Source organism: Entelurus aequoreus, linkage group LG02 (genome assembly GCF_033978785.1).
Source record: "Entelurus aequoreus isolate RoL-2023_Sb linkage group LG02, RoL_Eaeq_v1.1, whole genome shotgun sequence".
In the NCBI taxonomy this organism is placed as follows: Eukaryota; Metazoa; Chordata; class Actinopteri; order Syngnathiformes; family Syngnathidae; genus Entelurus; species Entelurus aequoreus.
The window spans coordinates 85,102,235-85,116,594 of NC_084732.1; the positions used below are offsets into that span (position 1 = coordinate 85,102,235).

The 14,360-nt window shown below is 41.5% G+C and overlaps 1 protein-coding gene across 2 annotated transcripts in view; it reads right to left on the reverse strand.

Moving 5' to 3' along the window:
• The window catches only part of galns (galactosamine (N-acetyl)-6-sulfatase), a 75,135-nt gene that overhangs the window by 21,296 nt on the left and 39,479 nt on the right, over positions 1–14,360 (reverse strand). For both annotated transcript variants that reach the window (XM_062033687.1, XM_062033686.1), the window contains exons 10-11: positions 11,520–11,662; positions 11,336–11,438 (exon numbers count right to left, since the gene is read on the reverse strand). In XM_062033687.1, coding sequence (XP_061889671.1) covers positions 11,336–11,438; positions 11,520–11,662 — 246 coding nt within the window. The remainder of the gene's footprint in view (positions 1–11,335; positions 11,439–11,519; positions 11,663–14,360) is intronic.

A 14,360-nucleotide genomic window follows, 5' to 3' on the forward strand; every position in this document is an offset into this window, starting at 1 on the left:
ACGAGGGCCAAACAAAAACAAAACATTTGTTGACTTGCTTTGCATTCGTTAAAAAGACGGAAGTCGATGCCAACATCTACGTGCAATTACTGCTATCATGGCAGAAGATGCAAAACAGCCAAAGAAACAAAAAATTTTCTCTGAGCCCACCGTGCCGCCCCTGGCTGTAGACAGATGCGCCCGGCAGAGGGCAAGGCACGGGAAAAGCAGGAGACAGCCAACGCCCAAGCCAGCGAGAGACTATACCCGAGGCAGGCAGAAAGACGGGACGGCTCGCCCCGAGGGGCCCAGAGACTCCCCGCAGCCGGACGGGAAGAACACTCCACCCCACAAGCAACCGGGCCCCCATGAGCCCAACCCCGCCCCAGAAGAGAACAGCAGGACCACCAGAACCGGGCCGACCGTGACGCCGCTGGCTGTAGACAGATGCGCCCGACAGAGGACAAGGCCTGGGAGAAGCAGGAGACAGCCAGCCCCCAAGCCAGCGAGAGACCATACCCGAGGCCGGCAGAAAGACGGGACGCCCCGCCCCGAGGGGCCCACAGACTCCCCAAAGCCGGATGGGACGACCACTGCACCCCACACGCAACCGGGTCCCCACAAGCCCAACCCCCCCCCCAGAAGCAAGGCCGACACACCCAAGTCGGCCACAGCAGGACCATCAGAACCGTGCCCACCGTGCCGCCGCTGGCTGTAGACAGATGCGCCAGGCAGAGGACAAGGCACAGGAGAAGAAGGAGACAGCCAGCCCTCAAGCCAGCGAGAGATTATACCCAAGGCAGGCAGAAAGACTGGACGCCCCGCCCCGAGAGGCCCAGAGACTCCCCACAGCCGGACGGGACGACCACTGCACCCCACAAGCAACTGGGCCCCCACAAGCCCAACCCCGCCCCAGAAGAGCACGGCAGGGCCTGCCTCAAGGCCGACACACCCAAGTCGGCCACAGCAGGACCACCAGAACCGGGCCCACCGTGCCGCCGCTGGCTGTAAACAGATGCGACCGGCAGAGGACAAGGCACGGGAGAAGCAGGAGACACCGGGAAGACCACTCCACCCCACAAGCAACCGGCCAAGCCCCCAAAAGCCCAACCCCGCCCTGGGGGAACACGGCAGGGCCTGCCCCATGGGAACCATCCGCCCCACCTGCAAGGACCCCAACAATGGAGATGGAATAGCCCTGGCAGATCCTCCCCCGGAGGAGAGAGGATAAGAGGAGATCCAACACGCCGCAGCTGGCCGCCATGCAACACCGCAGAATACCATGCAACACACCGAGGTGCCACGATAAGACGCATGCGGGGACGACACCCAGCAGACCTCAACCAAGACGGGCATCCGGAAAGGGGTGGAGGGTTTCTTTTTTTCCTAATACCAAAACTTTCTGTGTAATGGCTTAGTTAAAACATGATATTGTGTTCACATTTTTGTGCATTTTCTATGAACATTTGAGCTGACTTGGCTTGCTTCATAGTACGTAGATTTTTATTTGCACGAAACATATCAAGTGTGGCATTAGTTGAGCGTAACGTCATAATATTGTGATGTTAAAGCGCTCCACAAAGAGACCCTACAGGTCTCGTGGTACAAAAGACCCGAAGTCATGACTACTTTGAAATATTAACGTCACGTTCGTTTGACAGGAGCCTTTTAAGCCAGTGAAAATTCTCATTTTCCTCATGGCTGAGCAGCCTGGAGTGATACCTCTCCTGGCTATTAACCTGTAATTCCTTCCTCACACAAACACCCCTGTTTATTTTTCACAACGTGGAGAGAAAGTTGAATTATAACGAGGCAGTGCGACATGGCAGGGAAGTCTTGTTGGTCAACAGAGGGGACAACGTCAATCCCAATAGGTCGATTCAAGTGAATTCTAAGGCTAAAGATGAGGTATTAAAGGGGAACTGCACTTTTTTTTTAAATGTTGCCTATCGTTAACAATCATTATGAGAGACACGAACATGCGTCTTTTTTTTTTTTACGATTTTAAAGATAATTTTAAAACGCTTGAAAGATGCGGCTAATGGAAGTCACTGTTGTAGCCTTCAAAGCCCTTTAAAACAACTTCAAAACCCTGCAGCAATGTTTTATATACACACTGCAAGTATATCTATAGATATACACTACCGTTCAAAAGTTTGGGGTCACCCAAACAATTTTGTGGAATAGCCTTCATTTCGAAGAACAAGAATAGACTGTCGAGTTTCAGATGAAAGTTCTCTTTTTCTGGCCATTTTGAGCGTTTAATTGACCCCACAAATGTGATGCTCCAGAAACTCAATCTGCTCAAAGGAAGGTCAGTTTTGTAGCTTCTGTAACGAGCTAAACTGTTTTCAGATGTGTGAACATGATTGCACAAGGGTTTTCTAATCATCAATTAGCCTTCTGAGCCAATGAGCAAACACATTGTACCATTAGAACACTGGAGTGATAGTTGCTGGAAATGGGCCTCTATACACCTATGTAGATATTGCACCAAAAACCAGACATTTGCAGCTAGAATAGTAATTTACCACATTAGCAATGCATAGAGTGTATTTCTTTAAAGTTAAGACTAGTTTAAAGTTATTTTCATTGAAAAGTACAGTGCTTTTCCTTCAAAAATAAGGACATTTCAATGTGACCCCAAACTTTTGAACGGTAGTGTATATAATGTAGTCTCAAACGTTCATAACAATATGTAATATGTCCGCTCCGGACAGGCTAACCTCCTCCAACCTCCGAGGACAAAGCTACGAACAATGGGAGACCGGGCTTTCTGCTCCGCCGCTCCCAGTCTGTGGAACGCTCTCCCTGACCACCTGAGGGCACCACAGACTGTGGATGCTTTTAAAAAAGGCTTAAAAACCCTTGTTTTGTTTTTAAAAAAGCCTTTTTTTATATATATATACAGTATGCATACTAGTTTTAGCTATTTGGCTGTTCTAGTTTTTATTTTATTTTATTTTAAAAAAAAAATGTATACACTGTAGCACCTTTGAGGTTGTTTACTCAATGTAAAGTGCTTTTTACAAATAAAATCAATTATTATTATAATAATAATTATTATTATGTTCAATGTTTACCGTATTTTCATAATTGTAATAGCTAGGTAGGTCTTTATTGTCATTGCACAAGTACAACACAACTTTGTTTTCAGCACAAACCCGTTCAAGATTAGACAAACAGTGTACAGGGTTACGGAACAGGAACGCTGATGGGTCGCCACAAGGCGCCCCGTAAAAGATGGGAAAAAGGTCAACGCTGGGGGAGGGGGAGTAAAAAAATACAATCTAGACTGGGCTCCCTGGAGTGGGAAAAAACCTCCATAGCAAAGCACATATACAGTACATATTACAACATCTTGAGACTAGCAACAGAAGGGAGGGAGTGGGGGCCATGGTGGCTGGCTGCAGCTCCTCAGGCGCTGCCCAGCCGTCCACCACCCCTAAGGGATTCGCGTTAAAGGCGTTGGATGGGGGGTAGGGTATGTGTGTGTGACGTATATTTTTGTGGATGCATGTGTGTGTGTAAGCCTGCCGCGTGTCTCTATTCCGCGGCCTTGATGTCCTGCAGTCGCTAGTCCAAAGTCAACAACAACAGGTGTGTGTCCATGAGAGACAAGAAGGGAGTTTGCTGTATATTCGCCGCACTGTCCTTCGGGAGAGTCTCGAAGCCAGGGAAACAATCCAAGTTAAAATGTTGTGTATGCGAGTGAAAATAAAATTTGCTTTTCACTCTAAATTGCCTACGACTGGTCCTCAAAATTCATCCTGCGAGGCAGACAGCCCGATGTTATCCAAATCACAAGAATGTCCACAGCTCTTCCAGCATTCCTCCAATCATTTCCGGGACGTATTTTTTCCGTGCATTGATTCCTGTTACCATAGCAGCGCACTTCCGACTTCTGGCAACAAATGTGTGTTCCTACTTCCGGAAACAAACACGAGTGTGTGTTCTAATCATGGCAGACTTGGTAACAGACAACAAAGACACACACTGATGTTGGTAGAGAAGGCCTGGCTCTCAGTCTCCTTTCTAATTCATCCCAAAGGTGTTCTATCGGGTTCAGGTCAGGACTCTGTGCAGGCCAGTCAAGTTAATCCACATCAGACTCTGTCATCCATGTCTTTATGGATCTTGCTTTGTGCACTGGTGCACAGTCATGTTAGAAGAGGAAGGGGCCCACTCCAAACTGTTCCCACAAAGTTGGGAGCATGGAATTGTCCAAAATGTTTTGGTATCTTGGAGCATTCAAAGTTCATTTCACTGGAACTAAGGGGCCAAGCCCAACTCCTGAAAAACAAGCCCACACCATAATTCCTCCGCTGACCCCTCTCTGTCAGTTTACGTGGCCTACCACTTGGTGGCTGAGTTGCTGTTGTTCACAAACTCTTCCATTTTCTTATAATAAAGCCGACAGTTGACTTTGGAATATTTAGGAGCGAGGGAATTTCACGACTGGATTTGTTGCACAGGTGGCATCATCCTATGACAGTTCCACGCTGGAAATCACTGAGAGCGGCCCATTCTTTCACAAATGTTTGTAGAAACAGTCTCCATGCCTAAGTGCTTGATTTTATACACCTGGGCCAAGAGATTAGGACACCGGATTCTGATCATTTGGATGGGTGGCCAAATAATTTTGGCAATATAGTGTACACATCACTAGCTTATCTTTTTCTGTAGCTAGTTTTTTACGGCTAATAACGTAGCATGCCGATGTGTTACTACGCTAGAAAAAGTGTCTGTTAGTGTTCATTCTTACAACAACAATGCAGCTTGGTTATTATACAGGTTACAGAACGTGAATGTGGTATTGTCGGCAGTTTTCGGATGCATTTTAAAGTGATTTAGTGGTAGAACTAAGGGTGTAACGGTGCGTGTATTTGTATTGAACCGTTTCGGTACGGGGGATTCGGTTCGGTTCGGAGGTGTACCGAACGAGTTTCCACACGGACATATTAAGTAGCGTACCGCACGTTGTGTAAACAATGCACTCTGAGGCACAACACACGGCATGCTAGCAGCGACCGGGCTACTACAACATGCAAACGGCAGAGCTGGAAGACCCTCCTGCCTCGTTAAGATCTCCCGTTTGGGAACATTTTGGTTTCGCGGTGCGATACAACAATGGATAACATCGCTTCAACGAAGAGAAAGACGAACAAAACACAGCTCCCACCGCATTCAAGCAGCCTCTCCTCGGCGAGTCAGGCAGGGCTAAAGCAATTACAAATGCCGTTGGTGTTTTTATAGCAGTAGATTTAAGACCATATTGCATTAAAAACTAGATTTTGACCCACTTCTATGGTGGAAGAACAATGAGCCCATATATTCTCTTACTGCCAAGTTAGCCAGGCACTACCTCGCCATACCTGCAACCTCCGTGCCCAGCCAAAGGGTATTTTCCACAGCTGGAGACATTTTAACTGCAAGCAGGTCTGCTCTTTCTGCAGACAATGTGGATAAACTGATTTTTCTGGCAAAAAACATGAAAATTGAGTGAAAGTCACCAAGGTTAAAGAAAGTAAAACAATATAAAAATACAGTTACATAGAAACTAGTACGTAATGAAAATGAGTAAAATTAACTGTTAAAGGTTAGTACTATTAGTGGACCAGCAGCACTCACAATCATGTGTGCTTACGGACTGTATCCCTTGCAGACTGTATTGATATATATTGATATATAATGTGGGAACCAGAATATTAATAACAGAAAGAAACAACCCCTTTGTGTGAATGAGTCTGAATGAGTGTAAATGGGGGAGGGTTTTTTTGGGGGTTGGTGCAATAATTGTAAGTGTATATTGTGTTTTTTATGTTGATTTAATAAAAATAAAAAAAATAATAAAAAAAATAAAAAAAACAACAACGATACCGATAATAAAAAACCGATACCGATAATTTCCGATATTACATTTTAAAGCATTTATCGGACATCTCTACTTGAAACTGTTTAAATGTTGCACTTTTTATATGTAGAAGAATAGTTGTGTCATTTTATTTAATCTGAGCAACTACTTGAAGCAGTTTAATGTTGCACTTTATATGTGGAAATGTTGCACTTTATATGTAGAAAGAAATTCTGAAGTTTATCTTATTTAGTTTTTATTTTATATATGTTGACTGCATTAACCAGCACGGTGGAACAGGGGTTAGTGCATGTGCCTCACAATACGAAGGTCCTGAGTAGTCCTGGGTTCAATCCCAGCCTCGGGATCTTTCTGTGTGGAGTTTGCATGTTCTCCCCGTGACTGCGTGGGTTCCCTCCGGGTACTCCGGCTTCCTCCCACCTTCAAAAAACATGCACCTGGGGATAGGTTGATTGGCAACACTAAAATTGGCCCTAGTTTGTGAATGTTGTCTGTCTATCTGTGTAGGCCCTGTGAGGAGGTGGCGACTTGTCCAGGGTGTACCCCGCCTTCCGCCCGATTGTAGCTGAGATAGGCTCCAGCGCCCCCCGCGACCCCGAAGGGAATAAGCGGTAAAAAATGGATGGATGGATGGACTGCATTAACCCTGGCAATCGACCCTGTGTGTATATGTATGTTATTGTTATGTTAAAAGGATAAAGCCATTGTTTACAAATTTTGGTAAATAAATAACCAGAAAATGTATATTTTGTTTTTTTCTTACTGTACTGAAAATTAACCAAACCGTGACCTCTAAACCGAGGTACGTACCGAACCAAAATTTTTGTGTACCGTTACACCCTTAGGTAGAACGAGACAATTTTTCTATAAAAACCTTTTGTCTTCTTGTCTTTCGGAATGATTGTGAACAATAAGCAACATTTATTTTAAAGTGCAGTTCCCCTTTAAGTGGGCTGTGTGCATTTATAAAGTGCATTATGTGTTTCATAAACGGTTTAACTACACTGTATGAATCGGCCCCACAGGGGCCTCACCTGAGGACATTTTCATGGACAACGCAAAGTACATGCAAAGGTTTTCTCCACAGTCTCTCTCTCTTGCTCATGTACTCGCGCAAATCAATAAGCAACTTGCAGGCAATCAGACACCATTATTTGTGAAGTTCCACTTCAGTTCGCATGAGATGATAAAGAAGGCTGCTATTGATTCAGCGGCCCTGAAGGAGAGAGCAATTTAAGCGACCGATGGGGCATAAAGCAAACCCGAATCCCGAGAAAAAGGCGGGAGGAGGAGAAGGCTGCCCTGCTTCTCAAACATCTCATCTCATCCTGATACATGTAAGCAACACAAAGTTGTTGATTACATTCTTTTTTTTTTTTTTTTTAAAAGCTCCATGATGGCAAAAGAAGTCCACAGCAGGAAATGTTGATATGTAAATTGCCAGGAGGAACTTCTCCGCTGGAGCCGAAACAAACAAGTCTACTGGTTGATGAATGATGCAAGTTTGCTGATTTGCGGGCTCCTCGTTAATATTCATTACGCTGTGATGTACGCAGCAGTCGACTGATGAGACATTTTCGTCGCGACACCAGCAGAGAAAGCCACAAAAGGGGGTTCGACGTGTGATTAGAATATACAGTATTGACGAAAGTATTGGGACACCCGCTCATTACACTTACATGAACTGAAAACGGGAGAGCTTACTGTCCTTTGTGGACATAACTATATAGGGGTGTACTGAGCCAATATTGTTGTCCGATATTAGCGACATTAAAAAAAAGTATCGGATTACATCAAAAACATCCGATATTTACGGACAAATCATGGTAAGCTATACGCTACTAGAATCTACGCAACAGCTAAGCACACAATAGCAGACAAGCTAGACATACACTACCGTTCAAAAGTTTGGGGTCACCCAAACAATTTTGTGGAATAGCCTTCATTTCTAAGAACAAGAATAGACTGTCGAATTTCAGATGAAAGTTCTCTTTTTCTGGCCATTTTGAGCGTTTAATTGACCCCACAAATGTGATGCTCCAGAAACTCAATCTGCTCAAAGGAAGGTCAGTTGTGTAGCTTCTGTAACGAGCTAAACTGTTTTCAGATGTGTGAACATGATTGCACAAGGGTTTTCTAATCATCAATTAGCCTTCTGAGCCAATGAGCAAACACATTGTACCATTAGAACACTGGAGTGATAGTTGCTGGAAATGGGCCTCTATACACCTATGTAGATATTGCACCAAAAACCAGACATTTGCAGCTAGAATATTCATTTACCACATTAGCAATGTATAGAGTGTATTTCTTTAAAGTTAAGACTAGTTTAAAGTTATCTTCATTGAAAAGTACAGTGCTTTTCCTTCAAAAATAAGGACATTTCAATGTGACCCCAAACTTTTGAACGGTAGTGTATATACCGTAATTTCCGGACTATAAGCCGCACCTGACTATAAGCCGCACCAGCTAAATTTAGGGGAAAATACAGATTGCTCCATATATAAGCCGCACCTGACTATAAGCCGCAGGGTTTTGATGTGTAATTACCGTAGTATATAGGGGTTCCTGCTACCACGGAGGGGATTGTCGGGACAGAGATGACTGTTTGGGAACGCAAAGCGTCCCATTTATTAGCAATAAATCTTTCAATCATTCAATCAAACTTTCACATCTTTGACATGGCGAACAGCATTCGTGCAGAGTACAAATATTACAACGGTGCAAAGTAATACAAAGTGCTCGCCTGTACGTTATCAAAATAACCAGCCTACCGGTATATGAAAAGTCAGTCTTTAATCATTGTGTCATCGTCTTCCTCCTGCGTACTAAAACCACCGAAATCCTCTTCGTCGGTGTCGGAGAAGAACAGGCCGTAAATAAGCCGCACCCTTGTATAAGCCGCAGGGACCAGAACGAGGGGAAAAAGTAGCGGCTTATAGTCCGGAAATTACGGTATATATTAGGGCTGTGAATCTTTGGGTGTCCCACGATTCGATTCAATATCGATTCTTGGGGTCACGATTCGATTCAAAATCGATTTTTTTTTTCAATTCAACACGATTCTCGATTCAAAAACGATTTTTTCCAGATTCAAAGCGATTCTCTATTCATTCAATACATAGGATTTCATCAGGATCTACCCCAGTCTGCTGACATGCAAGCAGAGTAGTAGATTTTTGTAAAAAGCTTTTATAATTGTAAAGGACAATGTTTTATCAACTGATTGCAAAAATGTAAATTTGTTTTACCTATTAAATTAAGCAAAAATATGACTTATTTTATCTTTGTGAAAATATTGGACACAGTGTGTTGTCAAGCTTATGAGATGCGATGCAAGTGTAAGCCACTGTGACACTATTGTTCTTTTTTTATTTATTTTTTATAAATGTCTAATGATAATGTCAATGAGGGATTTTTAATCACTGCTATGTTGAAATTGTAACTAATATTGATACTGTTGTTGATAATATTCATTTTTGTTTCACTACTTTTGGTTTGTTCTGTGTCGTGTTTGTGTCTCCTCTCAATTGCTCTGTTTATTGCAGTTCTGAATGTTGCTGGGTCGGGTTTGGTTTTGGGATTGGATTGCATATATATATATATATATATATATTATCTTTACAGTGTTTAAGGTAGTTTAAAATAATGTTTGAAAATGTACTTATTAAATATGCAGTCACAGCAATGTGCAGAACACTTTGCTTATTAAAACAATGTGTTTTACAGTTAGTTTTATTCTACATTAATATAGTTTCTTGGGGATGTAAATGGCACTGATTTGATGGAAAGACCCTTCCACACCAAGAGCTTTAACCCTTGACCTGTGAGTCATTTGTCCTTTCATCTGTTAGAGGAATATTTTCCCACCTTTGGACAGAGAGAACTGTACATGTACAGTACATCGTGATCAAGGACATAACATGAATACACGCTGTGATTTTTATTTTGCAAATACACACACACACATTATTGCACCTCATTCAAATTCCAAAAGAAGAGGCACCAGGAACAAGACGAGGGGAGAAGAGTAGGGCTAAGAATTTTTGGGCACCACATGAATTTGATTAGATTCTTAGGGGTGAAGATTCCATTTGATTCAAAATGATTCTTGGTCAAGCTTTTTGTTAATAACATTGAATGCCAGTTCTATGATTAACTATATTCCTCCATAAAATAGATAAACAAATCTAATACAGTTCTATATTACTTAAAAAACTGGTTTTGTTAAATAAAATTCTACCCAAACATTTAATAAAGTCAAATACAAATAAGGCAACAAGAGAAATAAGTATCCCTCACTTCTCTTCTCTAATGTCAATCTGCACAGCAGATATGATCATCTACATCAACAATATGAGTGGTTGGCCAGGACAGAAAAAAAATATACATATAAATGATAAATGGGTTATACTTGTATAGCGCTTTCCTACCTTCAAGGTACTCAAAGCGCTTTGACAGTATTTCCACATTCACCCATTCACACACACATTCACACACTGATGGCGGGAGCTGCCATGCAAGGCGCTAACCAGCAGCCATCAGGAGAAAGGGTGAGCCACCAAGGACACAACGGACGTGACTAGAATGGTAGAAGGTGGGGATTGAACCCCAGTAACCAGCAACCCTCCGATTGCTGGCACGGCCACTCTACCAACTTCGCCACGCTAAAAATAGTTACAAATAAGAACCACAATTACTACAAAAATATATATTTTTTGACAACCCTAGAGAAGAATGTTTGCGCACTCGGCACACAAGCCAGGTTAACTTTCAGTTTCGATCCCCGCCAAGGCATGCGAGGAGGGCGACCATTTTAAAAGGTTGCTCCGACCTTCAGACAGCTACGTTTTCTCTCCTGCGCTGGTATTGCTAATGTTTGTACTTAACTGTTTTTGTATACAATACATTTTTAATCTCAATATTTTACACAGCATCAGAATTAAAGAATCTGCGTGGACTCTTCCCTCCTAAATGTTCTGTTTATTTCAATTGTTAGTTTTTTTCTTTATTGCCTGTGGTGTAATTTATTTTATTTTATTATTTATTTATTTTTATCCCATATTTGTTCCCACTACCGCACCTGGAGTCCTTAATCTCGTTATATGCAAATATAATGACAATAAAGTCCATTCTATTCTATTCTATTCTATTCTATTCTATTCTCTTGGGTGTATTGGGACTGAGGTTAGTATTGTTGGAATCGCTATCTCTGGTCCTGGTCTTCCAAAGATGTTTGAAGGAGTTGAGGTCAGAGCTCTTAAAAGAATTTCCACACTAAACTAAACTCATCCAAGCATGCTTGTATGGACCTTTCCCTTGTTTTCACTAAGTTAGAAGCATGAATCGGTACACAATATCGAAAATAAAGAATTACGATTGAGAGGAAACTAGCCCAACCCATGGGTGGGTGGGGTGGGGGGGGGGGGGGGGTGGGGGGGGGGTCCCAAGACTTTTGTATTGACCGTGCAGTTCTCTCACCTTTTTAAACTCATCCCACGAGTTTGTCCAAGTCCAGTAGTGGGCCTTGTATTGTCCAAGCCTGACCGCCATTAGCTCATTCCCACGGTAATAGAAGATTGGTCTAATAAAGATAAATACATAATTTTTTAAAATTATGGTTGCAATGGTCCAGAACAAATCTCAGTGAGGATTAGACATTCACCTGTTTTGCAGTGGTTGGGACGTGTTCAGGAGGATTGCTGTCAGGTCCAGTCCATCCAGGATTCGATCATCGGGCGGGCTGATGCCAGCCAGCGCTAAGCTAGTGGTGTACAGGTCCATCACACTGCCCAGTTGGAAACTCACCTGTGGAAGCACAAATGGAACACACTCAGGTGGGAAAAAAGAGAGTATTTTAACCTAGAAGTAATTGAAATACAATTATACAATGTATTATGTTGTGATGGAAAACATATGTGCCTTTGTATGAACTGCAGTATTACTTTGAAAAGCACATTCTGACCAGAGAACGACCTTGTCTGCACGACTCAATGGGAAAGTATCTCTTCTCCCTTCTCATTGCTCATGTCGAAAGTTCGTTCCAGTTAACAGTGCACCGTTGTCTAAACTGTTGGTACTTCTGCTGTTGTTGTGTCATATGCCCCCTAAAAAACTAAAATAATGCTATTTGGTAACACTAGAAGGGAAAGTCAAACACAAATACAAATAGACGGAACAGAAATTGAAAGAGTAAATGTAACCACATTTCTAAGTATAATGATTGATGATAGAATGAACTGGAAATCTCATGTAAAAAATATTCAACATAAAGTAGCAAGAAACACGTCAATAATGAATAAAGCAAAACATGCTCTGGACCAAACATCACTCCATATTCTCCACTGCTCGCTAGTGTTACCATATCGGAGTTATTGTGCAGAAATATGGGGAAATAACTACAAAAGTACACTTCATTCATTAACAGCGTTACAAAAAAGATCAGATAGAATAACACATAATGTTGGATATAGAGAACATCCAAACCCTTTATTTATTTATTCAAAAATACTCAAATTCCATGACACAGTGAATTTGCAAACAGCTAAAATTGTACACAAAGCAAACTATAATCTGCTACCCAAGAATGTACAACAATGTTTCTCAACAAAAGAGGAGAAATACAATCTTAGATACAAATTTAATTTAAACATTTGTACGCACGTACAACACTTTAGACCTTCAGTATATCAGTATGTGGAATTAAATTATGGAATGGATTAAGCAAAGAAATCAAACAATGTACTAATATGATCCACTTCAAGAAACTCTTCAAACTTAAAGTGTTTACAAAGTACAAAGAAGAAGAAGAACCATGATAAACATTCTGAATTTATTTTATCCATCCATTCATTTTAGATAATCTTACTTATCTCACCATATGAAATATAACTTACTTCACTAATTATTATTTATTTATTTGTATTGTTATTACTTCGGAGTATATTGTGAATAAATTGAGAATGGGGAAGTGAACAATAGTTTTAGCAACTGCTACAAAAAGGAAAAGGGGTAGGATTAAATAAGGTCTGCTTCTTCCTACTCCTTTTCGAACATGTTGAATAGAGAAACTGGAAATTGTGATGTATCATGTTGTATGCATGCATGTTCCAAATATACACAAACTCAACTCAACCTCCTTCCAATCTGTGCTTAGTCCCACTCTCCCACCCATTGTTAAGTGTAAAAGAGCAATGTGCTCCTTTCCCTCAGGGCACACTTTAAAAACAATACTTGCTATGTGTGTGACCTGTGAATTTGTTGGACTGTTCGAGCTTTTCAATAAATCTAAGAAAGACAATTTTGTTTGACTACATGAACTAAAAAAATGTTAATACAATGTAAGTATTAACACTCAAACAAGTCCATCCATTGATCCATTATCTATCCCAGTTTACGGCTGCAACATTTTATCAATTAAATTGATCAAACACAGTTGTGGTCTAAAGTTGTAAAGAACATAATGTCATGGCTGTGTCCAATAATTTCTACAACTCTTATGAATGAAACAAAAATTGAGCTGTTTGGCCACAATACCCAGGAATATGTTTGGAGGAGAAAAGGTGAGGCCTTTAATCCCAGGAACACCAAACCTACTGTCAAGCATGGTGGTGGTAGTATTATGCTCTGGGCCTATTTTGCTGCCAAATGGAACTGGTGCTTTACGGAGAGTAAATGGGACAATGAAAAAGGAGGATTGCCTCCAAATTCTTCAGGACAACCTAAAATCATCAGCTAGGAGGTTGGGCGCAGTTGGGTGTTCCAACAGGACAATGACCCCAAACACACGTCAAAAGTGGTAAAGGAATGGCTAAATCAGGCTAGAATTAAGGTTTTAGAATGGCCTTCCCAAAGTCCTGACTTAAACGTGTGGACAATGCTGAAGAAACAAGTCCATGTCAGAAAACCAACAAATTTAGCTGAACTGCACCAATTTTGTCAAAAGGAGTGGTCAAAAATTCAACCAGAAGCTTGTGGATGGCTACCAAAAGCGCCTTATTACAGTGAAACTTGCCAAGGGACATGTAAGCAAATATTAACATTGCTGTATGTATACTTTTGACCCAGCAGGTTTGCTCACATTTTCAGTAGACCCATAATAAATTCATAAAAGGACCAAACTTCATGAATGTTTTTTGGGACCAACAAGTATGTGCTCCAATCACTCTATCACAAAAAAATAAGAGTTGTAGAAATGATTGGAAACTCAAGACAGCCATGACATTACGTTCTTTACAAGTGTATGTCAACTTTTGACCAAGACTGTACGTTGATAAATGATTATAAATAAATTCAATAATCAGATTGGAAAAAGCATAGGTTTTTATTTTCTTGCTTCGATGATTTGCTTAATGAGTTTAACTAATAAAAAATTACAAAAACCAGACCGCATGAAATGCCTTGAACTTAAAATACGCAGACATTGTTTCTATATGACTACTAAAGCAAACATGAGAGCGGTGCTGTGAGTCATGCTGTGGATGCCGTGACCCGTGTGGCGGTGAAA